Source organism: Artemia sp. Qi Xiang Cuo, chromosome 5, assembly GCF_049724085.1.
Source record: "Artemia sp. Qi Xiang Cuo chromosome 5, ASM4972408v1, whole genome shotgun sequence".
Taxonomy (NCBI): Eukaryota; Metazoa; Arthropoda; class Branchiopoda; order Anostraca; family Artemiidae; genus Artemia; species Artemia sp. Qi Xiang Cuo.
Window position 1 is genome coordinate 20,109,768 of NC_142798.1, and position 24,679 is coordinate 20,134,446.

The window sequence follows — 24,679 nt, forward strand, 5'->3', positions numbered from 1 at the left end:
GATTAATTCAGCTAAATTAGATAATTCAGCAAATCCTAACTGCCCCATCTCTCCAACTGCGTGGTCTGACCACTACCTAGGTATCGTTTTCAAAGTGAATTATGCAGTACATGTGTTTTGTTCGAATTTATTTTAAACTACTTAGAGAAGCCATAAGATGATTTCTTCGATGATAATGTAAGCAATTGAACTTATTTTTAATGTATCAGTCATAGGCTGAATGGTGTCTTTTGGTAAAACACAAAAACTGTTGTTGTTATTGTTTGTTTTTTTCAGGGAAGGGGACGGGCTGCGTTTTCAAAACAATATAATGTTTAATATTCCATGGAACAAGATTAGTCAGATTACATGTCTCGATCATACGTCTCCAAGCTGATAAATAGGTTATGGTAATTGATTGAAATTGCCTGTTCATTCCGTCGATTTGATACCCTTTACCTACTATTTTTGGGAATGTTAAAGTAGTGCATATTTTATAGCTTCCATGTTAAAAAAAAGGCGCTTCGTGGGGTGGTGCGTACGCAAGAAGTTATATTCAGGGGGGAGGGGAGGACTCATCGAAATAGCTCAAAATCAGTGAACTATATGACAGCTACAAGAACTTATATTAACTTCCAAAAAATCATGACATAAAAATAACTAGGTTCTAATTCCCTTCGCCGAGGTTGTATGTGCATGGTGATATTGCAACACTGGGTTTTTTAGTTTGGCAACAAATTTTGTAATTATTTCATTTGATGCATGTGTGAATTTAATCATACATAAATTCACAAGGACCAGTGCTGCAAATTAAAGAAAACATTCACAAAAAATAGTATGAATAAAATTAATCTGACTAAAGATCTTTCATTGTCATTCCACTGAAACCGCTGTCTGAATTACATTCTCCTTGGGTATACCTTCATGCAATTTACTTAATAAATTTCAAAAATCAAGTATATTTGCAAGGGTTGAATTTGTCAGTCTTGTGGGTATTTAGAGGGTACGATAGCAGATTGAAAATTGGGGGACTGTGATATCTGAGAGGTTGAATATTTTATGACATTTATTTTTTTAACATTTCAGGAAGGTTAAGTACATTTATTTAATTGATATAAGTCACGAATTGTGAAACGCTTTTTTTTCTTTCTTTTTTTTATATTACTTAAATGTGCCTCTAAGTATAACTTTTTGCAATGTAGTTTTATTATCCTTAAGTTTCGAGTCCCCCAAAAAACTAAACTCTAAATGCCCATTGTAGATCTTGTGTAAAAAATCAAATGCAAGTCGCTTGCAAGTCTAGGGGACTTGTTGGTCATGTGTCAATCCTGTGACAAAGAATTCCACCTTTAGACTAGAAGCGGTCAAGTCTGTTAGGCTTTGGTTTCACTTTTTCGCCGCCTGTGAGTCCAAGCGAATTCAGTCCCAGATTTTGCATACAACAATTTCAATCCAATCTTTCATCCCTTAATTGTATAACTATCTATCTTAGTTCTGCCCTAGGAATGACATATGGACAGATAATAGATAGACTTATCTATTAACAAATGAAATGACATCATTTTTATACAATCCAAAAAAGGGCTTATCCCAGATTTGCCTCTTAATCACTCGCACTATCTGTCCTGGCTTTACCTGACCATTAGCCATGTCTTGATGCCCGCAAAATACTTGATTTTAATTCAAATCAACGGACTCGGATGTGATTTTGTTGGTCTTTGGGTAAAATTCATGTCTTCTCAGCAAACGAAGTGCAATATTTTGTAACAGATCATTGCTCAGCCTATTTGTGTTGGTGTACGTGTCTTTTGTTCGCCAAATAGGATGAATTCTGATTTCTATTTAAATTAGCACTGAAGTCTGTCGAACGACAGACATAAGAAAGAAATTGAACCTTAGCGTAAACTGTATATGAGGATTGGAGAGCCTCCCCTGAGACACATTTTGAAGTTTCCTTGTTCCCTCCTCCAGCGAAAGTGTCTGAAAGTTTCAACTTGTCCTCCCCCCCCCCCAGCACTTAATCAAAGCAGGATACACTTACCAACGCTATGATTTTGAAAACCCTTATTATTTAGAGAAAATACCCCCCCCCCCCCCCACACACACACACACTCCCTTTAATCAAATTATTCATCCATCTACCTGCTTAAAATAGTCAATATCGACTTTTTGTCTCATAATTACAATTTTTAATCAGAAAAGATTATGTTCGCAATACTTTACTTTTTACTAACAAAAGGAAAGCCCATGCTGAGCTCGAACCGACTATCCCAAGATTCTGATTATTGTACTCTTCTAATTGTGCTACCCTGGCTTCTTATTTGCTCTTTTTAAACTTTTCCTGTATTTATAAACAAAAAAAAGTTTTTTTCTGGTTCTAGCGTTAAAGACGCATGCTAATTATGTATAGTGTGATGCAGATTACTTTTTTTTGAATTTTGATCTTCTTTTCTTCTCTAGACAAATTCGTTGGCCTGACCAATGCGTCCAAGTAGTATGTGTAATGAAGGAAATTTTAGTTGCTTGGTCAACAGATGTGATCAGCGAAAATGATGCCATAGCCTACACAAGGATGCTTAGAAAATATATGATGTCTCTAGCTGTATGCGCAGCAGTCTACCTTGCAAATCGCTATCAAACATGGTCTGAACCTCAGAGATCGCGTGCTTTTATTCTACTTGAGTGTCTAGGCTCCCCTCCAATTCCAGAAGAGCTTGCACTCACAGATAAGAAAGAAAGGTATTTGTTGACTACATCCAGGGTTGTTTAGGGGGCGCAATGGCTGGGAGATGCCGTGGCTTGGGCTTCTGGGCTTTTTTATTTATGTTTGAGTCGTGAGGGGGTGTAGTTAGTTATGCCCCGGGCACCACCAACCCTAAGAACAGCCCTGACTATATCATATTTTTGCCATTGAAAATAAAAAAGTAACTTTTTTTTATAGGATTCATCACTGTCATGGAATACAACGTGTGGGTAATTTAGCATTTTAATGGCTTTAGATTAAATCAGTTAAAAAAAAAAAAAAAAAAAAAAAAAAAAAAAAAAAACTGAACATATGAGCTTTCACTGTTCAACGACTAGAATTAAATGTTTTTCTTTGGTTAATTGATCTTTATTTAATTTAATAAATTAACTTGATTATTTGAAACCGTCAATAAAAGTAAAAGATATAAAGGATAAATAGATGAGAAAAGGTACAAAACAAAAATGGACATTTATATTAACAAAACAGCAACAACAACATGCAAGGGTAGCCTAATACGAGAGAAATCAAAATGGACAGCTCAATTATAAATCAAATTGGAACACTAAACCACGGGTGGCCTGCTATTTAGCTTTTATGTTTTTCACGCGGTTTTGAAACTGCGATTTCTAGTGTGCTATGCTGCATCTGTTGATCAATTTTGAGTTGCGTATCCATAGTGGTAGATTTTCTGTGAAACGAAACAAGATGAAATGGATTTTTGCAGTATCAATTTTAGTGAATATCTTCATGAAAGGCGTGACGTGTTTATAATTTTTAGAGACGACAAGCGATTGAACAGATAACAAAAAGTCGAAGATTCTGAAATTTGTGGTAGAACAGGCCAGCCTATTATTGCTATTCTAAAGAGGAAGAGGCGGATATATTTGGTACATGTCCTCTGTGTGCACCAAAGCCCCCTTCCTTGGACAGCCTATGATTGGATATCAGATGGCCGGAGAAGACAAGGTCGTCCAAAAAAACACTTGTCTTATAACCAACTTATGGCTGTAACTGATTTAAACAGTCTGAAGAATTAACAAGAGCTGGAGGAGCGTGTAGACATCAAACTCTGTTGGTGAATAAATATATAAAACAAGATAAATCAATATAAGAAGAAGTGCTAGAGATAACCTGCACTTAATACTTGAGATAAAATGAACACAACACTATGGTTAAAAAAAGAGCAAAGGTTTTATTTTTAAAAGAATTATGGTTCTTGGTTTTTAATTTTATCGTTTTGAAAAGAAATTCAAAAAAGATTTATAACTTGTATTGTTAGTAAAATCTGTGCATATTCTTCGGACTGAAATAAGAACTAAAGATATTAAAAAAAAACAGAGAGAAAAATATCAATGAAAAAAAAAACAACAAACTAGACTGCGCCCAGTGGAGAGAAAAGACGAAAAATGTAAAACGAAGCAGATATTTCACCTATTTCAAAACAAGGCGTCTTCTGCACGAGAGAAACACATGAAGAACAAGATAAAAAAAACTTAAAACGAATAAAACCACCACCAAAAAATATATATATACAATTTGCGCAAACTAATCCACGTGGGATGTTGCTCTGGTGTTCTCACTGAAGTAACTCTAATAGCATCTATTCCCTACGTGGATTAGTTTGCGCCAATTGTATTTCTTTTTTTGGCGGTTGTTTTATTTGTTTTTAGTTTGGTTTTTTATCTTGTTCTTCTCGTCTTTCTCTAGTGCTAAAGACGCCTTGTTTTGATACAGGCAAAATATCCGCGTTGTTTTTACATTTTTTGTCTTTTCTTTTCACTAGCCACAATCTCGTTTGTTTTTTGTTTTTTTCATTGAGATTTTTCTCTCTGTTGTTTTTTTTGGTCACGGCTGACCAGTTCGGCTTAAGATTTTTCGCTAAAGATATTAGAAACAAACTAAGTAATAACCAATATATGAGCAAAACAAAATGTTCCAGAGTATTTAAATTGTTACAGCGAGACTCAATGTCGCGCTGTAGAAACTAATAAGTTTACATTATGAGACTGAAAAGGAACAATTTACTCACATCTAAGCCAAACTACCAACACCAACCAGCTCCCAATACCAACTGCATCTTTCCAAATCCTTTGCGTACCTCGCTAACAATATTGTTTATATCTGGTACATGTTGTTTAACATGAATTAATTCATACAAAAAAAAACAACTCCTAGGCTATACCAAGAAAAAATTCAACCTTCAGCCTTCAAAGATTCAAGAAAAGATTCAAAGAAAGTCTTACACGACTAAGATCTAAGTACGGCTGAGAAATCCCTAGTACCTCTAGACATCGCCGCTGCGGTATGGCTTCAGGATGAGTGGAGAGGCTTCATCGGCACCCTATGCGCCATCAATGGATCTAAATTCTTAGCGATTGAATGACACAGTAGTCCAGGGCCCCTCTAAACACTAAATACTGGACTAAGCAGGGATATAACTGGACTAAACACTAAATAAAATAAACTGGAATAACTACATCAGTAAATTTACAATAGGGCCGTATTTTAGCACTAAGATCTTGCATCTAAGATCTTGCACCTTTCTGCAAAGATTATTGTTTTTTAACTCATCTTTGTTCTAAGATCTTATAGCTGATGTTAGCAAAAAGTGTGAAGAACGCCATTTTTCTGCCATTTCGAACAATGATGAGAGAACTTTGATGATATATTCATAATTGTTCTCAGACCGCTGGTCAGAGCAGAACGATGAAAGACGTTTGCATAAAAACGACAAAAGATGTAAGATCTTAGCTCAAAGATTTCACTTTTAAGTGTTTTCTGACAAAAGATGTAAGATCTTAGTTCATTGATGAGTGAAAAAACGGCCCTAATTGCATTAAAAAGTATAATAAAGTTACGGTAAAAACCATAGATAAAGAGAAAATTGGAAACTCCCTGTATTGTTAAGATAAGGTTAAAATGGATTACTTGAGTACCTTTTGTGTCTACTGGATTAGCAAATAGGAAAAAATGCTGTTAGATATATATTGGAAATCTTTGTGTGTTGAAGAGACTCATTCAGCTTTACAAAATTACTGTAATTAATTCTTTAAATCAAGTGAATATTTTAAACTAGACTTGCGTCCTTGTTTCCTAATGAAACTGTAGATGGCACTAGAATTTCTTGAAATTTAATTTGCCTGAGTTCCATGTCTTGCCATTTGTCTATGGGTAAAAGTTCGGCACAATATACCAATACAAATACAATTAGATTTGGTTCTATGTTGGCGTGTATAAGGTATTTTTGAAGTTTCGGAAATTGCTAAAATATTGCGGTGAATGCTCACAATGGGCTTTGGTTCGTGAAAACACAAGAAATATTTATTCTCAGTTATGACCTGATTAATTTTATTTTTGAGCAATTGTCAAATGTCACTCAGTTTTCGTTGAAACGCATAGAAAAATACGAGAAACAGTTAGATATGAAAGGAGTTCTGTCAGGCTTCAAATTAATGAGGAAAGAATATGTAAAATATTAGTATATTTAGTGAGGACAGTTCCAAATTTAAAGAAAATGTCCAAATAACTAAATTTAACTGTTATCTAACTCATGACTTTAAACATTGTAAAATTGATCGTTGTGGAGATAAGTTTTAATTTATAATTTTGTAGTTAAGAAGAGCTCTTCAAGGGCTTTGCAATTTTGCGAGGCAAGAATCCAATGTAGTATCTTGACTGGATTATGATAAATTTATTAAATTGGATTAGATTGCCTGCTACTAGAGACCTATTTAGGCTCAAGTCTCTCCAATGTAGTATCTTGACTGGATTATAGTAAATTGATTAAATTGGATCAGATTGCCTGCTACTAGAGACCTATTTAGGCTCAAGTCTCTCCAATGTAGTATTTTGACTGGATTATGGTGAATTGACTAAATTGGATTTAGATTGCCTGCTACTAGAGACCTATTGAGGCTCAAGTATCTCCAATGTAGTATCTGGACTGGTTTATGGTCAAAATTGATTATAGCAGAAATTGACATAGGGCATCTCGTTTAGGCTTAATTTAATTCCCGTCATTGTTAATGTAAATTGGAAGTAACTTAATGAGTGACTGAGCAATCGAGTAATGAGCATTGTAAATGTATCATAACGTTATAACGTTATTCGTAACGTTATCATAAACTAGGAGCCTTGAGTGCATGTAGTTTCTTGTAATACTTGTTTGTTCAAAGAATTAAACAAAATGATTTTGTTATTAACCAAACATAAATACACATGTTTCGCCGCGAGATAACAACAATCAAGCGCTAAATACGCTCCAATATGTCCCATCTGATACCTTTTAAACGGCGTTTACTTCACGGGAAAGACTATACTGAAGTTTGATAATTAATAAAATAGCCATATAACGAGAAGAATATTTAAAGCCCAAAAATATTTTTTAAAGGTATCAGATGGGGGTCGATTTTATGGTGACTCGAATTGGGTATTCTGTTGGGTATCGAGTATTCTTTGAAACGCTCTCAAATATTTAAAGTATGATCTTGTTGACGGAGTGAAAAAAATAGGGTATTATTTGGATTGCGAAGATGATAGGTACATTGATCAGAGACAAAAGAGGAAGTACATTGAAGAACCTTTGGAAATTTTTCGTGCCATTGCTTACAATCAATTTCTAGCTTGATTTGGATAGTCTCACTAAACAATAAAGTATATTTTTCATTCAATGTCACTAAAGGAAGGGGCTCTTTCCTTTTTTAGGAGTATTTCTCCACTATTAAAATTGTTTTAATACATTTTATGATGATTTTCATTTTCTCTGCTATAATTTTTGATCATATGATGACAATTTCCTTCTACATAAAAGCAGTGTGTGTTTTTACTTGTTTAACAAGCTATTCTTTCCAGATTGATATTAATGTCTGTAGTGATCAACAACATAATAAATGAAGTTAAACCAAAGGAAGTACACCACAATGCTAGCACAGTTACGCAAAGGTATGACCGTTTCTTCATTGCTAAGTAAGTAAGAAAATTCTTGAAAATCATCAGCTGGTAGTGGCAGTTCTAGCCTTTCTGCGCCCGGGTTGAAATCTTGATTAGTGCCCCCCTCCCTGGTCTTCCACATAGTTTTCAGGCTAAATCTAAGCGAAAATTTCATTTATTAAGAAAATTGTTTTCAATATATTAATTAAGCAATAATCTATTTTTTTAATGCTTTAATTTGTTATTTAAATTATTTAATTTATATTAATTATTCAGTTTTATTATTTTAATTATCATTATAAAATGTATATTTTTTAAATAAAAATTAAATTTCTTAAATTATAAAATGATTACATAACCATTACATTATTTATTTGAAATTGAGCGCCTCTAAAATTTCTCTGCCTGGGACAAGTGCCCCGTCTCCCCCCCCCCTCCTAAAACCCCCCTGTCAACTAAGGAAGGGAGAGGCTGGATTGGAGGAAGGTATCCGATTGATTTTAGGAACAGAAGAAACAGTAGTAAGTAATATTAATAAAAGGTATGTTATTAAATGATCTGTGCAGGCTGCGGTTGGTGATTACTTTCTAAAAGAGTTTAAAATTGTGATTGACTTTTTCTCTTTAAAAATAAATTCGCTGTGAAGTTAAAATTAAACTATTTAATGGTAACAGAAATACTTAGCCTCCTTCCCACCCCCTGACGATTCAAGACAAGCTTTTTTATGTTAAAATGTCAAGGATGCATTTGTAGTCCAAAGGCATTATCGATTGTGTGCATGGACAAAAAAACGGAAATGTCCAAAGATCACAACTTACTGGTTTGTTAATTTACCCATTATCTGATGAAATGTGAGCACTACGATTTAATGGTGCTCGCGAATTTTGCATTTTCGTCAAATTTTGCATTTGTTGTTGTTTTAAGGAAAGTCAGTGTTTAACAATTACATGTCGGTTTCATCATATTCATGATAAAAGTCAAAGGATGAAGAACATGGAGAAGAGCTACCTAAAATATCACGACGATATGAACTGACTTACTGTGTTATTGATCCAAATGCTAGTTTTTCTTCAACATGCCCTTCTAATTCTAAGAAGGAAATGCCTTTCTAATTTTTTCTTGGACATGTAAAATTAGCTTTATTTTGAAGGCAGAATAGCTTATGGCTAAAATAAGAGTATAAAAATCAACATTCATATAAAAATATTTTTAGTATAAATTTCTGCACAATAACTCAGACAACATAATAGTCTAACTGAATTCCGAATAAAATTTTAAGGCGTTTGTAAACAAAACGAAAGTTAAATGTTGGAAAAGGAAGGAAAAATAGTAATGAGAACTTCTTCCCTCCCTCCCCCCCCCGCCTTACACATACACACGTCCTTGCTCATACTTTTTATTATATTTTCATTGTACATTCACTCATCGTTCTTGCTGTATTGGAGATGATAAAAGAAACGTCCGTCAGCATAAATAGACCTCAATTCGAGCTCCAGTAAATAACAAAAAATAAACTGTTCTAAACACTGTTGCAAGTCGTTCAAAATAATGAAGGATTTATTTTGTATCTCTTTGAATATGAGATGCCCCCCCCCTCTAAGGGTTAAAGTCAAGAATAAGTAGAGCAGTTTGAGAGCTGTGGGGCTGTAGAAAGCCTCAAGAAGCTGTTAAAAGCAGTCCTAGCCATCTAGTACGTTTTATGAAGCAACCAGCTGAGTTGATCCAGAGAGAAATTCAATCTACCACTGTTCGAAATGTGCTGTACCCAGGTGGAGTGATGCCCTTGGTATCCTCTGTGATACTTGCAGGGGAGCTGTAGGAACGGTTACTTGTAATGAAGCTTTGGCTCTGGCAAATTGGAGTAAGCAATAGCAGTTGTAGCTAGTATTGGCTGATAGGAATATTTAGTGGGTTTGTGAGCAGTCTGAAGATGAACTTTGCGTCTATACCTCACATTCTACACCGTACCCTTCCAGATAAATTCTTCTCGGGGACATGCATTAAGATGGTCGCTGCCAACTTGGTGCCCCACCTAAGAAATTCTTAGAGCCAAATTTGGATCTTCTCGAATATCTGATCGGAATAAAGAAGGAAATGTTTATTCCGACACCATGAGGGAATTCAAAGGGATTCAAACACGATGAACTATTTGTAACCAGTATTTAATGGAATTTAACCAAAGGTAATAAATATGATAAAAATCAAAATGAACTAAAATGTAGAGAATAATTTTTCTTTGGAATCTATTGATGAAAGTGAGAACGAGGGGCGCAAAACGGACTAGGCTTTACATACCATAGATCAAATTGATCTAAGTTATAAATACATAAATGAAGAAAGCCAGTGAGCTGAGGAAAATCAGTTTCTATAAAACCTCAATCTGGTTTGCGCCCCTTGTTTTCACTTATACTGGTAGATTCTCAAGAAAACAAATTATTTTCTACTTTTTTGTTTTCTCCGAAATTAAAAAAGTCTTTAGTCTTCTCTAAGACAAAAATTTGTCTTTAAATTGACAAAGTTTGGAAGTAATCGTTGCAACGTAACGTTTTTGGCTCATTACCAGGCTGATACTCGATCTAAATCTAGCAGCAAAATACGTTTATCATAGTCATGGGTTTTGAAACTCCTCCTACTCATGCTCAAGGCTTTCAGTCCTTATGGGTATCTAATTTCAGTCAGCAGCTGATTTATGAAAAATATTGAGGTGACTGGGAAAAGAAGTATACAAGAGAGACGAATTTTGGTATTATATTGTTACCAAGTCATCAGAGGCTTATTTACAGATAAAATTTGAAAATAATTAAACTTTTAAAAGGGGTGGAAAAATAGCTCACAAATTTTACAAATTTATATGACACACAATGTGATATGAGACGGTGAGTTGAAAAAAAAATGAGTTAATAAGAAACGAAGTCTTTTGGAGGTCGACACGTATTTTCTTCTTTTGAGTTAATCCTGTATTCTATTAAATCTGTGAAACACTGAGTCAGCTGGTTGTTTAATATTAAAAGAATAGGTAGGATGAAGACTAATTCCTAATTAATTAGGAAATTTTGCTCTAATCTTTTAACTATGGATGATTCTTATTTTCTTTTAGCCGTACGTGTTAGTCACTTCCTATTAATTAATAAAAAAACTTTCCGAAAAATAAGTTTTTCAAAGAAAAGTGATGGCCATTTCAAACTTAAGCTCAGGAGATACAAATACCTGTTAAAATTCAAACCCAAAACGACCAGAAATTACTACTAAAGAATAAATGAAACCCAAAACGAAAAGGAATTAAATAAACAATCACAGCAAAAAACACACAACAATTAATAATATAAATGAATAAATAAATCTTAAAGCGAGTAATGCTTAGATTGAATATGAAAATGAAGCTTAAAACGAAAAAAAATATTTTGCTATTAAAGTATAAATGAAACTTAAAACGAACAGAAATTAATTGAATTAATTTCAGAAATTAATTAATTAATTAAGAAATTAATAAACAATCAATGTGAAAAAATATACAATATATATTAATGTAAATGAATAAATAAATCTTAAAACGAATGAAACTTAAATTGAATATGCAAATCAAGTTTGAATCGAATGAAAATAACTACAAACGAGAGTTCGGGCATTACCTCACTGCAGAAGCCTAAAACCTACTGCGTCAGTGGCAGCCAACTGAAAGCTATATAAGTCTTGAACAGTGTCGGAAAGTATAAACAAAATCAAATTGAATATTAGATATATAATGATATTAATTGTTGAAAGATCCATCAGTTCAAAATTTTTTTTTTCACTGTAATTTTTTTTTCATTTTCAATGCTGTAAGAACTGGAAAAGAATAAATTTATAGCATACGAGTAATTCATTTTCAGTCAAGCGCCAATGCCGCAGAAGGCTTTAAGTTTTTATAGCTAAAGAAGGGGGCAGTATCCAAATTTTGTTTGTAGTGAAACTATATTTGTCTTGACCAATCTTGAAAAGAACCAATAAATTAAACTAAATATTTGATGTATAATGATATTAATTGCTGAAAGCTCATCAGTTCAAAATTTTACTGTAATTTTAATATTTATTTTCAATATTAAGAACAAAAGAAAACATTTGTAATATAATTCGTTTTAAGTAAAGCGTCAATGACGCAGCAGGTTTTAGGATTCTGCAGTGAGGCGGTACACAAACTCTTGTTTGTAGTTATTTTTATTCGATTCAAACTTCATTTGCATATTCAATTTAATTTTCACTCGTTTTAAGATTTATTTATTCATTTACATTAATATATATTGTATGTTTGTTCGCATTGATTGTTTATTTAATTTCTGTTCGTTTTAAGTTTTATTTACACTTTAACAGCAAATTATTTTTTTTTGTTTTAAGCTTGATTTTCATATTCAATCTAAGCATTACTCGCTTTAAGATCTATTTATTAATTTATATTATTACTTGTTATGTTTTTGCTATGATTGTTTATTTAATTTCTGTTCGTTTCGGGTTTCATTTATTCTTTAATAGTAATTTCTGGTCGTTTTGAGTTTGAATTTTAAAAGGTTTTTTTATCTCATGAGCTTAAGTTTAAAATAGCCTTTACTTTTCTTTGAAAAGAATATTTTTCGAAAAGATTTTTTTTAATTAATTTTTGTTCGTTTTTAATTGCAAAAAGTATCAAGTTTTTAGGGCCTGGGGGGGGGTGCTTACGGTCCGATTATTCTTGAATTTAAAAAACGGATATAGAACTTTCAATTTAAATCGAATGAGGCTTTTTTCAAAGTCAATACAATTACCTCTTTGATAAAAACTTTATATATGAACCATAGACAGCTTGCATAACTTGTGGACAGCGATTGATAACAATGAATGGATTGAAAAAATAGCTCCAATAAGGGGGTTTAGACTATTTCACTTGCTGACAAAAAGGGATCACGACTGTTTGGAATTGACCTTAATAGGATTTTGTGTGCCAAAGCAATTTTGCATCTATCACAGAGTATGTATTTTAACCTTATAATTGGATAATTATAATAGATTTACTATATGTTCTTCCCATACAAACTTTACCTTATTAAAGTCTTTGGGGTGGGGGCGGCGTACTTGGTGTAAAGAAGAAAACTTTCGCGTAGACATAAGGAGCGGGGGAGGGGGAGGTTGGAGACTCATCTAATACGAGGCGGAACTTCACTTATTTCCTCCGTTCCCGATTTAGGACAATAGACAGACTCATTGGGCTGTAGAATGTATGAGTTATGAAAGACGTTAAAATTCTCAAAAATCCTTTATATTTTCAGTTATTGCAGGATTGTTTTCATAGATTCTGGAATGGTGAGGCCCCTGGGCGATCATTTGGATGAGCCTCAACTCATAATATGCAATTTTATTATTTGTTCCGTGTTATATGCAAATATTTTTCTATATTGAGTTATACTTTTATCGCATTGCGTCCATTTTTAAGCCTTGAAATAAAAACTGAAACCTTAGCCTAGACAGAGGTGGGGGGAAGTCTCCCCCCTCACATGAATAATTGAGAAGCCACAGAGAAAGTAATACAAATAAAAATAATCTGTCTTTTCAAAATTGTCTTCTTTCAAAAGACACGAACAAAATCGTCTAAGAGAACCTGAAGTGCAATCTCTGACATTTCCATGGATTCTTTATTCCCGTTACTTTCAGATGTAAAATTTAGAATATTATCGAGTGGGTTTAGTCGGCCCCTCCCTGAATAATTCACATTTGGAAAACTCACCCCTGGGAAATTCCTCCCCCCTCCAAGAACATTTTCTTTCCTGCTGATAATTCCCCCGCGTTAAGTTCCACCCAGCAGAAATTTATTTATTAATTTACATTAATATCAGCACTAAATCTATTTATTAATTTATATTAATATCTATTGTATGTTTGTTTGCATTGATTGTTTATTTAATGATTGTCTGATTGTTTATATGCCCCCTGGGCGTAACTTACAACGCCTAACCCCGGGCCCTGGTGGGCTGTGTCGACACCAGATTTTTTTGTTATCAGAACTTTGAACTATTGTAACAAAATGTCTATCTCAAATTTTTTATCTCAGGCAGTGAGGGCGTGGAGGAGGGGGGGGGGGCTAGTTACCCTCCAATCTATTTTGTCTCTTAAAGATTAAACACTAAATTTCAGTTTCTAATCAAATGAGCCCTCTCTAAAGTTTGTACAAGCATCCCTTCCATAAGAAAAAATGGGAAGGATTCGGAAAATCCTTAAATTACAACCCTTGCCCTGAGGGCTGTGGGGGAGTTGTCATCCTCAAAAACCTAATTTCCAGAACTTAAAACTACGTTTAATGTAATGGCTGTCTTAAAATTTTCATTGGATGTGTTGGGGGAAAAAGTGGGCGTGAGAGGGGGGTTAGTTGCCCTCAAATCACTTTCGACTATTAAAAAGGGCACTAGCCCTTTGAATTTCCAATCGAATGAACATTTTTTGAAGCTTCTACGACACCGCCTTCTATAAAAACCTTATATGCCCCCAGGGTATAACTTAAAACCCTTGCCTTGAGGGTTATGGGGGAGTGTCCTCCCCCATAACCCTCAAGAAAATATTTATTTTTTTTAGAAAATATTTTTTTCTATCTGGAAATCAACTACGCTGAACCAAATGGCTATCTCAAAATTTTGATTGGATGTGTTTGGGGGAATGATAGGCGTGGGGGGCTAGTTGCCCTCCAATCACTTTCGACTATTAAAAAGGGCACAAGCCCTTTCAATTTCCAATTGAATGAGCCTGTTTTGAAGTTTGCACGACAACGCCTTCTATAAAAACCTTATATGCCCCCAGGGCATAACAAAACCCTTGCCCAAAGGGTTGTGAGGGAGTGACCTCCTCAAAAACATATTTTCTATCTGGAAATCGACTACGCTGAACAAAATGGCTATCTCAAATTTTGATTGGATTTGTTTGGGGGAATGATGGGGGAAGGGGCTTGTTGCCCTCCAATCACTTTTGAACATTAAAAAGGGCACTAGAACTCTGGATTTCCAATCGAATGATGCCCCTTTGAAGTTTCTACGACGACCCCTTCCGTATGAAGTGCCTCTGGGAAAAAAAAAAAATAATAATAAAACATTGGAGCCGTATGGCCTTTACTATAGGCAACGCTACAGCGTTGCCTCTGATATCCCTTTTCACCTTCGTTGTAGCTGATTAGATACCTTCTATGCAAAAGTATTATGATTGAAGAGAAATTATGAGACGGGCAATGATAAAAGTCAGCTGATATTAAAAAGATAAGAAAATTAAGAGGATTTCGCTTTTTTGGGATTCAAATGATTTATCAGTATTTTCCTTCCTTTTTTTTCCTTATGTATGTAGCAGAATTGTGTCCAATGTTTTTCTAGCTGCAATAAAATCTGTAGCTGAGGGAACGCACCTAAACTGGAAAGGGACACCAGTCTTGCTCATCCCTTTCAAATTTCCTGGTTTTCAGGATTTTGTTTATAGCTCCCTATGTTTTTGCCATTTTTATGAATTCCCTGAAATAAATCCCTACGTATGTCTCTGGCCAAAGTCTGGACTTTGCGCTTTCTGTTTCTTTTTCTCCTTCTTTTTATTTTTATAATTATACTTTCAGTCTTATAAAATGCATATTTTATGCTTACATCGAAACTTTTATACATGCTGTTGTCTTTCTATAGTTTAGGTACTTTTAAGCCACTGGAAGAGATTTTCTGTAGTTGCTGGTCAGATGCTGTCTCTATTGGCTATGTGGATCAATTATCAATTGCCAGATTCGATTCTCTATTATCAACTGCTGGTCCTATTTGGTATACCACGGAAGTGTTCAAAGTAAGTGCTCTAGTGAACACTTATTTCATTTATAAACATTCTTTTCCAACGTGAAATGCCCTCCGTTTTGTCCGATGACTCATTTTTGATTTGAGGTTGTTGAAGAAACGTCGAAGTCAATTTAATGCCCTTTTAGGTTTCCTATGAAAAACACGTTTTATTTTTGTAATAAAAATGGTATGTTCTGTCCAGAGCCTATATTTAAGAGATGGGTAGGAGGGGCTTTTTTTCCGTGAAAGCTCGTTCTTTTTTGGTGATAATAAGATTAATAGTGCAGGCTTATTTTGACAAGAATACTTTTTTGGCAAAATTCGTGACGTTTCTAAACGTGGTTAGCCTTCTCTTTTCTTTTTTTTTCTTAGGCATTTTTTCTTACATATTTATTTTTTCCTTTTGTGCATGTCTAGCAGGATATCATGTTTTATGCTATATGATAAAGTTTAACTATCCACTTTATGATAATATAATAATACTTGAACTGTATCTTCCCTTTTGTAATTATATTTTAAATTCAAAAAGTATTTTACTTAGAGCCCCTGTCATCGCGGATGCCTCTAATGACACCCGGTTCCTATAAGGTCTCTGCGAATGACCGTTGTGAAAATGGTACCCAACCCAATTTTTTTTTCCCGATATTTCAACTAAGGAATATTGCCTTGAGACATACAAGTTCTGGCATTTTAATTCTGGTATTGCACCTGAAGTCATCTTAATCAGGGTTTCAAACTCCTGCCAGTTTTTGTTTCAATTTGCATCTGAAGAGCACAGAACGTGAGATGCTTATCACCTATTCTGTTTGGGACCGATCAACTCTTTAGCATAGACAAACAGTTAAAATCAGTTGAAGATTCACATCAGAGATGGCATTACGTTAGAGTTGTTTGCGGTGTTGTATTATTTCAAAGATCCAAATGAAGGACTATGAATTACCAATTCATAAACTTTTAATTCAAGTTTTGCTTTGGCTGATCGAAGGACCACGTGCACCCGCTACGTAGCGCATTGATGATCTACATCTTTGACACCGTGAACAGAAATTTGTCATCAGATAATACCTCGTAGAGTAGATTTATACCCCATTTTTGTGTTTATGAATGAATCCCCATCTCTGCCAGATATGAATTTGTTTCATTTATTCATGTGATACCCTCCTTAGCCTCCTCACATCTCTACCCTCCTGATTTATTTCTTCTAAAATTTCCCTCCTTATCGTCCTTGCCTCCTTACCCTCTTAATTCATTTATTCTAGATTTACCCTCCTTAGACTCCTTCTTTTTTGTAGGTTTTTTTAGGCAGTGTTCACACTGTTTGAACTTCATGAAACCGCTGTTTTTTAACTTACATATCATGCTTATTTTTTATGTATTTGTCATTTATTTTAGGCTTGTGTGAATGAGACTCACTGCCTGGATAGCCAGAGAGCGCTAGAGGTCGCGTTTTCAGCTATATCACTCTCATCTGTCCCCTGTTGCATAGCTTTAGCCAGCAAAGTGGTTCCAGATATACTGAGCAGCAGAGCTGAAGCATGGTTAGTTCTTTATCTCTTTTTCTTCCTTTATTCCGTCCTAAAATTTTTAATTTAGAAAAGGCAAATGGGCATGTGAGCCCCCAGCAGCTTAAACATCCGGAAAAAAAAACGAAGTGCAAAACAAATTGGATCTTTGTAAGCTAAACGTAAGCCTGAAATAGGCTGACCTTTTTAGATCTAAATTTAATATTTGTGAATAACCCATGAATATTTTAAAGAAATGATGTGCTACGATCAAACACGTGCAGATGAATCTAAAATGGAGGAAAAATCCTGATTCTGGATCAGACACGGGCCCAAAATCTATCACCCCTTCGTATGTGCGTGTGGGTGTCATATTTCCTGAAATTAAGCTGCTCTGTTTCAAGTCTATTTCTGTGTTGGTCTATTCAGTCCCTATTTCCTAAACATGGCTCTTGCTATCTAAGTCTAGGAAGACTCTACCTTTAAATGAAACGAATGGCCAAAGTTATTAAGAATTTTCTGAATTACGCCCATATTCAAATAAAACTCCAAAATATATAATAATAAAATAACTGACGAAATTTCCAATGTAAAAAAAAAAAAAAAAATTTAATACAGGTGCGAACTATTCTAATCCTCTCAGGGGGGGGGGGGGTAGAACATAATTAAAAAAATGTGTTTCTGGTCTTTTTTTTTTTTCAATTTTCCTAAGAGTCTCTGAATAATCACATGCCCCACCCCTCCTCCCCATGTTCCGTTATGTAAACGAGAAATTACTCAAGTTGATTTGGATACTATGTGCTATGTATTTAGCATAATACGTCATGAAAGTATTTATGGAGCATCTATTTTCAATTTACTATTTTTTTCTTTTTGTTTCTTAGCTCTAATGGTGATCATTTGTCCTTGTAAATTACTCTAGTTGCCGCTTCTATAGATTTAGACAAATTAAACTCCGCTAGCTAATAAAAGCCGGTAAATCTGACACTAATATTCAGGTTATCCCTAGCATGTTATTCTGAAAGTATTTTGAGAACTGAGCAGTCTTAGGAGAGATTTTGTATCACATTCCCTTTTAGCTATCATGACTATGTCTATTTTTTTTTCAATATTTTATTTTTGGGTCACTCGTGGAGCAGCTTGCTGGTCTGTCTGGTGAGTATGCTGTGTCTCTAATGATATATTTTAGATCTTTGAGTTTGAATGGGTCTTCAGATCCCGATGATAGATTTTTTATCCCATCCCCTTTGCGCTAGTATGACTGTCTCTATTTTTTTACGTTTTGTTTTTAGAACAGTCGCGGAGCAGCTTTATTGTCCGTCTGGGGAGCATGCTGTCTCTCTAATAATATATCTTCTATCTTTGATTTCTAGTGGGTCTTTAGATCAATTGGATAGATATTCCATCCCATCCCCTTTCTACTAGTATGACTAGCTCTATTTTTAAATTTTTTGTTTTTGGGTTAATCATGGAGCAGCTTACTGGTCTGTCTGGTGAGCATGCTGTCTCTCTAATAATCTATCTTTTATCTGTAGGTTCGAGTGGGTCTTCAGACCCCAATGGCAGATTTTCTATCCCCCTTTGTGCTAGTATGACTGTCTCTTTTTTATGTTTTGTTTTTAGGTCAATCGTAGAGTTGCTTGCCGTGATCTATCAGGTGAGCAACCCGTCTTTCTAATAAATAATCTTCTATCCTTGGGTTGGAGTCGGTTTTCAGATCCCAGGGATAGATTTTCTACCCCATCCCCATTTTGCTGGTATGACAGTCTCTGTTTTTTAAATGTATTTTTTTCTTAGGTCAATCATGGAGCAGCTTGCTGGTCCCTCTGGTGAGCATGCTGTCTCTCTAATAATATCCCTTCTGTCTTTGGGTTTGGAGTTAGAAACTGAAGCTGATGATCCGATTCGGGACACTAAGGGGAAGCGTTCTCTCGTTGATACATTGGAGGTGAAATCTCGCAAATATCTCCGAAACGGCGATTCAAGGAATCCATTTACTATGAATAGCGTGAAGTCTGCTGTCAAAGAAATGTACAGTGTAATGCTGGACGTTGTTAAGGAAAGGAAGGTAGTCTTCAATGTTTTCTTATTCTCTTCTTGTTGGTAGTCCAGTGTGAGCGCATTAGTTCAACAGAATTCAGTATGAAAAATCAAGTCCAGAAAAATAACTTTCGTGATATAGGCTCCCGAAGGTAGACTAACTAAAGTTTAGTAACTTTCTTTCCGTTTCAAATGCGCGTGACCATGGATATATTTTAAGATCCAAAACAAACATATTTTAAGATCCAAAAAAGCATAAACATACAAAATATTTTCTTCCAAATGAACATATTTTAAGATTTTCCTTACGAAAAGTACGAGATAGTATGTGTTAAACAATATTTTTCGGTACATGGTGAAAGCAAGAAACAAAGAAAAAATATTACCAGAGCTCCAGGGCCGTATCTGTAATGAACAGAAATTGCAAGAAATAACCGATTCAAACTAAAAACGAACAGAAACTAAGAGAAGTAGGGCTGACGGCCCCTGTTCCTTCTAAAGACCAGAACCTAATTTTCACTCTACTGAAAACAATCCTTGATTCGGGTCATGTGTTTCTGAAAAAAATGATACTGAAAATAGCAAATGAATGTGGATTGACAGTTTGATAAATATAGTGATGTTCATTACTGAAATTCTTAACAATTTTATGGTCTGGTCTTTAAAAGGCACAGGGGGCGTCAGCCCTACTTCTCTTAGTTTCTGCTTCTTTTGAGTGTGACACGGGTATTTATTGTAATTTCTGTCCGTTTTGGGCTTCATTTATTTATTGATGGTGGTTTATCGAAGATTTTACGTTTGAAAAATTACATGACTTTATTTCTGCTCATCTTTGGTTTGATGCAGTTCTTTACTTTTATTTGAAAAATTTCTTTTATGGAAAAAGTTTTTTTTAATTAATCTCTGTTCGTTTTTGATTGATATAGTTTTATCATTGGTAAAGAAAATGGCATTTTAAGGCATTTTAAGTTAATGGCTTTTCGGTTTTCAAACAGTTCGTGGTAACGAACTGTAAGTAAGGAGCGACCCGGCTCAATGGTAACCGAAACTCTAGAAAACGGGTTTTTGATACCAATAGATATATCAAAAGAATCAGATTTCAATGCTGATTTCAAATATATAACTTTCATCAAGTTTAGAGCTACCCATCAAAAGTTACGCGCCTGAGAAAATTTGGCTGATTTTCAAAAAAAGGGGGAAAGACCCCCTAAAAGTTATAGAACCTTAATGAAAATCACACCATCATATTCAGCGTATCAGAGAACCCTACTGTAGAGGTTTCAAGCTCCTATCTACAAAAATGTGGATTTTTGCATTTTTTGCCAGAAGAAAGATCACGGATGCGTGTTTAGTTGTTTGTGTGGTTGTTTGTTTGTTTTTTTTTTTTTTTTCCAGCGGTGATCGTATCGACCCAGTGGTCCTAGAATATCGTGGGAGGGCTCATTCGAACGGAAATTAAAAGTTCTAGTGCTCTTTTAAAGTGACCAAAAAAATGGAGGGCAACTAGGCCCCCTCCCACGCTCATTTTTTCCCAAAGTCACCCGATCAAGATTTTGAGATAGCCATTTTGTTCAGCATGGTCGAAAATATGATAAAAATGTCTTTTAGGATGACTTGATCCCCCAAAGTCCCCAGGGGGAGGGCTGAAAGTTATGAACTTTACTCAATGTTAACATATTGTATTGGTTATGGGGAAGTATACAGACGTTTTCAGCGGAGATTTTTTCTGGTAGGTGGGGGTAGGCGAGGGTCGGGGGCTATATGGAAGGGACATCTTTCCATGAAGGACGTTTTCATGGGGGAAGGGACATTGCTATGAAGGGGGCGCCGGATTTCCCAGCATTATTAAAGAAAAAGATCAGGAATTAAATAAAAAAAACAAGTTTTTCAACTGATCAACTGATTGTGATTAAGAGGTCGTTTTTAAAGAACTGGAAAAAAAAATTCGAACTATAGCTTAAAGAGCAGGGTATTGACTAGGGGGCGAACCCCCTAATATACGTGTTAAAAATTTATGAATATAGAAGTTCGTTACGTAAGTTAATTCTAAGTTACGTATATTTATTACTAATAAAAACGTTCGTAAATAAAATTAAACAAGTTTCGAGAAAGCCATTTAACCAAATAATATGAAATTTTGTTTTAATTATTCATGTACGGTGACGTCGGTGAGCCACAATCAAAACCTGCATTAATTCAAAAACGTTCAAAAATTAAATAAAAAAAACAAGTTTTTTTAACTGAAAGTAAGGAACGACGTTAAAACTTAAAACGAACAGAAATTATTCCGTATATGAAGGGGGCTGTCCCCTCCTCAACGCCTCGCTCTTTACGCTAAAGTTTGACTTTCTCACAACTCTATTTTTTTAAACAATAAAAAAACTTTAGCGTAAAGAGCGAGGCGTTGAGGAGGGGACAGCCCCCTTCATATACGGAATAATTTCTGTTCGTTTTAAGTTTTAACGTCGTTCCTTACTTTCAGTTAAAAAAACTTGTTTTTTTTATTTAATTCCTTATAAGAATCAAAATTTTGGCCTACTATTTATATGTTTGACAAAATATTTAGTTCTTATTGTAAAATAGGCTTGTGACCTTCCAGCTAATAAGGGACTTGTCGCAAAGGTTAAAATTTCATTTAAAATTTCTATAATAATGAATGTGTAGTACTGATCCAGTTTGCAAAATATTCCGTGCACTAAATTAAACTATACTTTGCCCTCTAATTCTTTTCTACATCTCCTAGTTTTCTCTTCACACTTATCTTTTTGTTTTTGTTGCAGATACTCCCACGGACGTTATTAATCGGCAAATTTTTATCAGCCTTGGTTGTCTCTGGTATGCAACACCTGATCGACCTCATTCCTCCAGAGCTTGTAAGTTTTATAATTTAATTATCATTTGGGAAGTTTGTTTTTGCTTTTATGACGATCATGCCGATATAGCAAAATGTGATTAATGGGTACCACCTGCTGAAGACTCCTGCTTTAGTACACGTGGGTTCACGAAGTCAACACGTTCTCAAGCCCCATATTTATCTACTGTAGTTTCTCCAGTTTCATAAACCTCTATACAGTCATAGCACGATTTTCCCTTTACAGTTTTCAAAAAGCTTTATGCCATACCTGCAGAAAAAAATCAGTTTGATCAGTTCGAAACATCTCCCCGGCCTTCTGTATAATATTCAGCGTCTCTCTCTCTCTCTCTCTCTCTCTCTCTCTCTCTCTCTCTCTCTCTCTCTCTCTCTCTCTCTCTCTCTCTCTCTCTCTCTCTCTCTCTCTCTCTCTCTCTCTCTCTCTCTCTCTCTCTCTCTCTCTCTCTCTCTCTCTCTCTCTCTCTCTCTCTCTCTCTCTCTCTCTCTCTCTCTCTCTCTCTCTCTCTCTCTCTCTCTCTCTCTCTCTCTCTCTCTCTCTCTCTCTCTCTCTCTCTCTCTCTCTCTCTCTCTCTCTCTCTCTCTCTCTCTCTCTCTCTCTCTCTCTCTCTCTCTCTCTCTCTCTCTCTCTCTCTCTCTCTCTCTCTCTCTCTCTCTCTCTCTCTCTCTCTCTCTCTCTCTCTCTCTCTCTCTCTCTCTCTCTCTCTCTCTCTCTCTCTCTCTCTCTCTCTCTCTCTCTCTCTCTCTCTCTCTCTCTCTCTCTCTCTCTCTCTCTCTCTCTCTCTCTCTCTCTCTCTCTCTTTCCCCTTTCTCTCTTTTAAGCCTATCAGAGACGAACAAATGTAGGCTTAGCTATTGGGTGGCAATAACCGATGTAGGCAATAACCGGTTTTTGGCTCTGAGGTATATCTTTCTTAGAAACTTCCCTTCCTTGGCTACAAAAGTATTTCATTTTTTTTTTTAACATACCCAATAACTACTGGATATATGTCTCAGAAATTTAAGAAAAAATATCAGACCTTCTCAAGACGAACCAATATTTAGAAGACAAAAATGTTTTGCCACTCTTATCTTCTTTCCTAATTTATACTTTTGAAATTCCATGCCCCCCTCGCCCCCCCTGGACTATTCCCTCAGAGTTATGCTCAAGTTCACCCGCCATTTTTTTAGATATATCAAATAAGCTATTTTGATACCCTTGATGAATACATTGTCTTTTAATTTACCCCATTACTTCACCATGAACAGATTCAAAGTTCCACTGGGGCTACTAGGGTCAACAATTTGAGGCAAATAAGAGATACATATTTGTTGGCTCCCAGATCACCTCCTTTTAAAAAACAAATATATGGCCTCCTCACCACCTTTCTCAATACTTTGAAATTTTCAGATAAATCCTCGCGAGTTGTTTCTAAGATTTTTCTGGTCCACACTTTTGATGACCTAGATCCATATATTCTTTCCATTTACCTCTGTCCTTGAGGTCCACTTAGATCACCATTACTTCTGAAAATTTCAAATCGATCCTCCAAGCTGGTCCTGAGACAATGCAAATATCTTGGCTTTATACTGTGTAATTCTGTCTACATCACTGCTTCGCTGGGAATTGACTCTAGTCTAGAAGGGGCTCATTATTATAGAACATTAATGTGAAACCTAAATAGGAAGTAGGCCTTCATAACTATTGTTTTCTTAATTTAATATTTAGGTTCAGAATCCAAATCACTCAGCATCAAGATTTGAACAGGTTGCAGTGTTGAAGAGGTTGCAGCTTTTCCTCTGGTTAGTTTCGGCTCTTAAAGGGTAGTAGAACTCAGACCTTAGGATCGAATGAGCCCTTCCTAAACTTTCCATAACTATTGGTATTATATGGCGACACATAAGGGAAAAATAATAAATGGAGACGCATCCCTCTTTAATAAGTCATCGCTGTTGTGTTGTTTACAAAACGGAATTTGTGAAAAGTTAATCTGGGTATAGCTATTGTATAATATATTGTCATGCCCAAAGCAAATGGGGTTACTTGAGGTTTTTGTCATTTCATAGGTAAGTCAGAATTAGATTTGTGGAGTGTTTCGCAAGAAATTGTATTTTAGATTTGAAACAAGAAAAATGTGTAAAAAAAAGGCAATTTTTACGTGAGTTATATTGTTACCATTACGGAACATCTTCAAAAATTTGCGTCACATAGTCGGTGACGTAGAAGTGTTCTTGACATAGACGAGTTTTAGTGTCCCTATTCTGGCTTGTTTTTTCTACCCTTTATGAAGGAAATTTGCGTGTCCAATTTAAATTTAGTTTATAAAGATCTGCCAGAGAACTTAGGGCACGATAAGAAAAAAATCAAATACAACTTTGCGGTTTTTGCATGAAGATATTATGTTCTGGAACTTATCCATATAGCCACTTAAAGTTCAGGACTATAATAACTCTATACAAGTTCAACTACTGGGTTCCCTGATTCTGAATCACGAATAGAATAAGGTATTTTCAAATAAAGTTGAGAATTCCTTAGAGGGAGATATTTTAGTGGGATGCTATATCCGCAACTTAGCGTGACTAGCATAATACTCTGGAAAAATATAATGAATAACAACTGGAAGAACGTGATAAGTTTGTATTGTGAATGTAATTATAGTTCGCCATTAACTTTTGTTGATTTCTTATCTCTGTTGCATATATTTATATTATTATGCAAGCAATTTTGTATAAAATATAGTTTACATTATTGGTAAAATCACAGTGTTTGAAATGGGTTGTGTTTCTTTTGTTTTGTATATTCTCTCTCAGCCATGTTGCGCTTTAGTACCGTTTTTTGTTC

General features: G+C 35.0%; 1 protein-coding gene across 3 annotated transcripts in view; it reads left to right on the forward strand.

Annotated features, from left to right (window-relative positions):
* MED24 (mediator complex subunit 24) overlaps positions 1-24,679 on the forward strand; it is a 110,234-nt gene that overhangs the window by 76,754 nt on the left and 8,801 nt on the right. For all 3 annotated transcript variants that reach the window (XM_089089405.1, XM_089089406.1, XM_089089407.1), the window contains exons 13-18: positions 2,440-2,718; positions 7,577-7,666; positions 15,307-15,457; positions 16,840-16,985; positions 18,747-19,017; positions 21,770-21,862. In XM_089089405.1, coding sequence (XP_088945531.1) covers positions 2,440-2,718; positions 7,577-7,666; positions 15,307-15,457; positions 16,840-16,985; positions 18,747-19,017; positions 21,770-21,862 — 1,030 coding nt within the window. The remainder of the gene's footprint in view (positions 1-2,439; positions 2,719-7,576; positions 7,667-15,306; positions 15,458-16,839; positions 16,986-18,746; positions 19,018-21,769; positions 21,863-24,679) is intronic.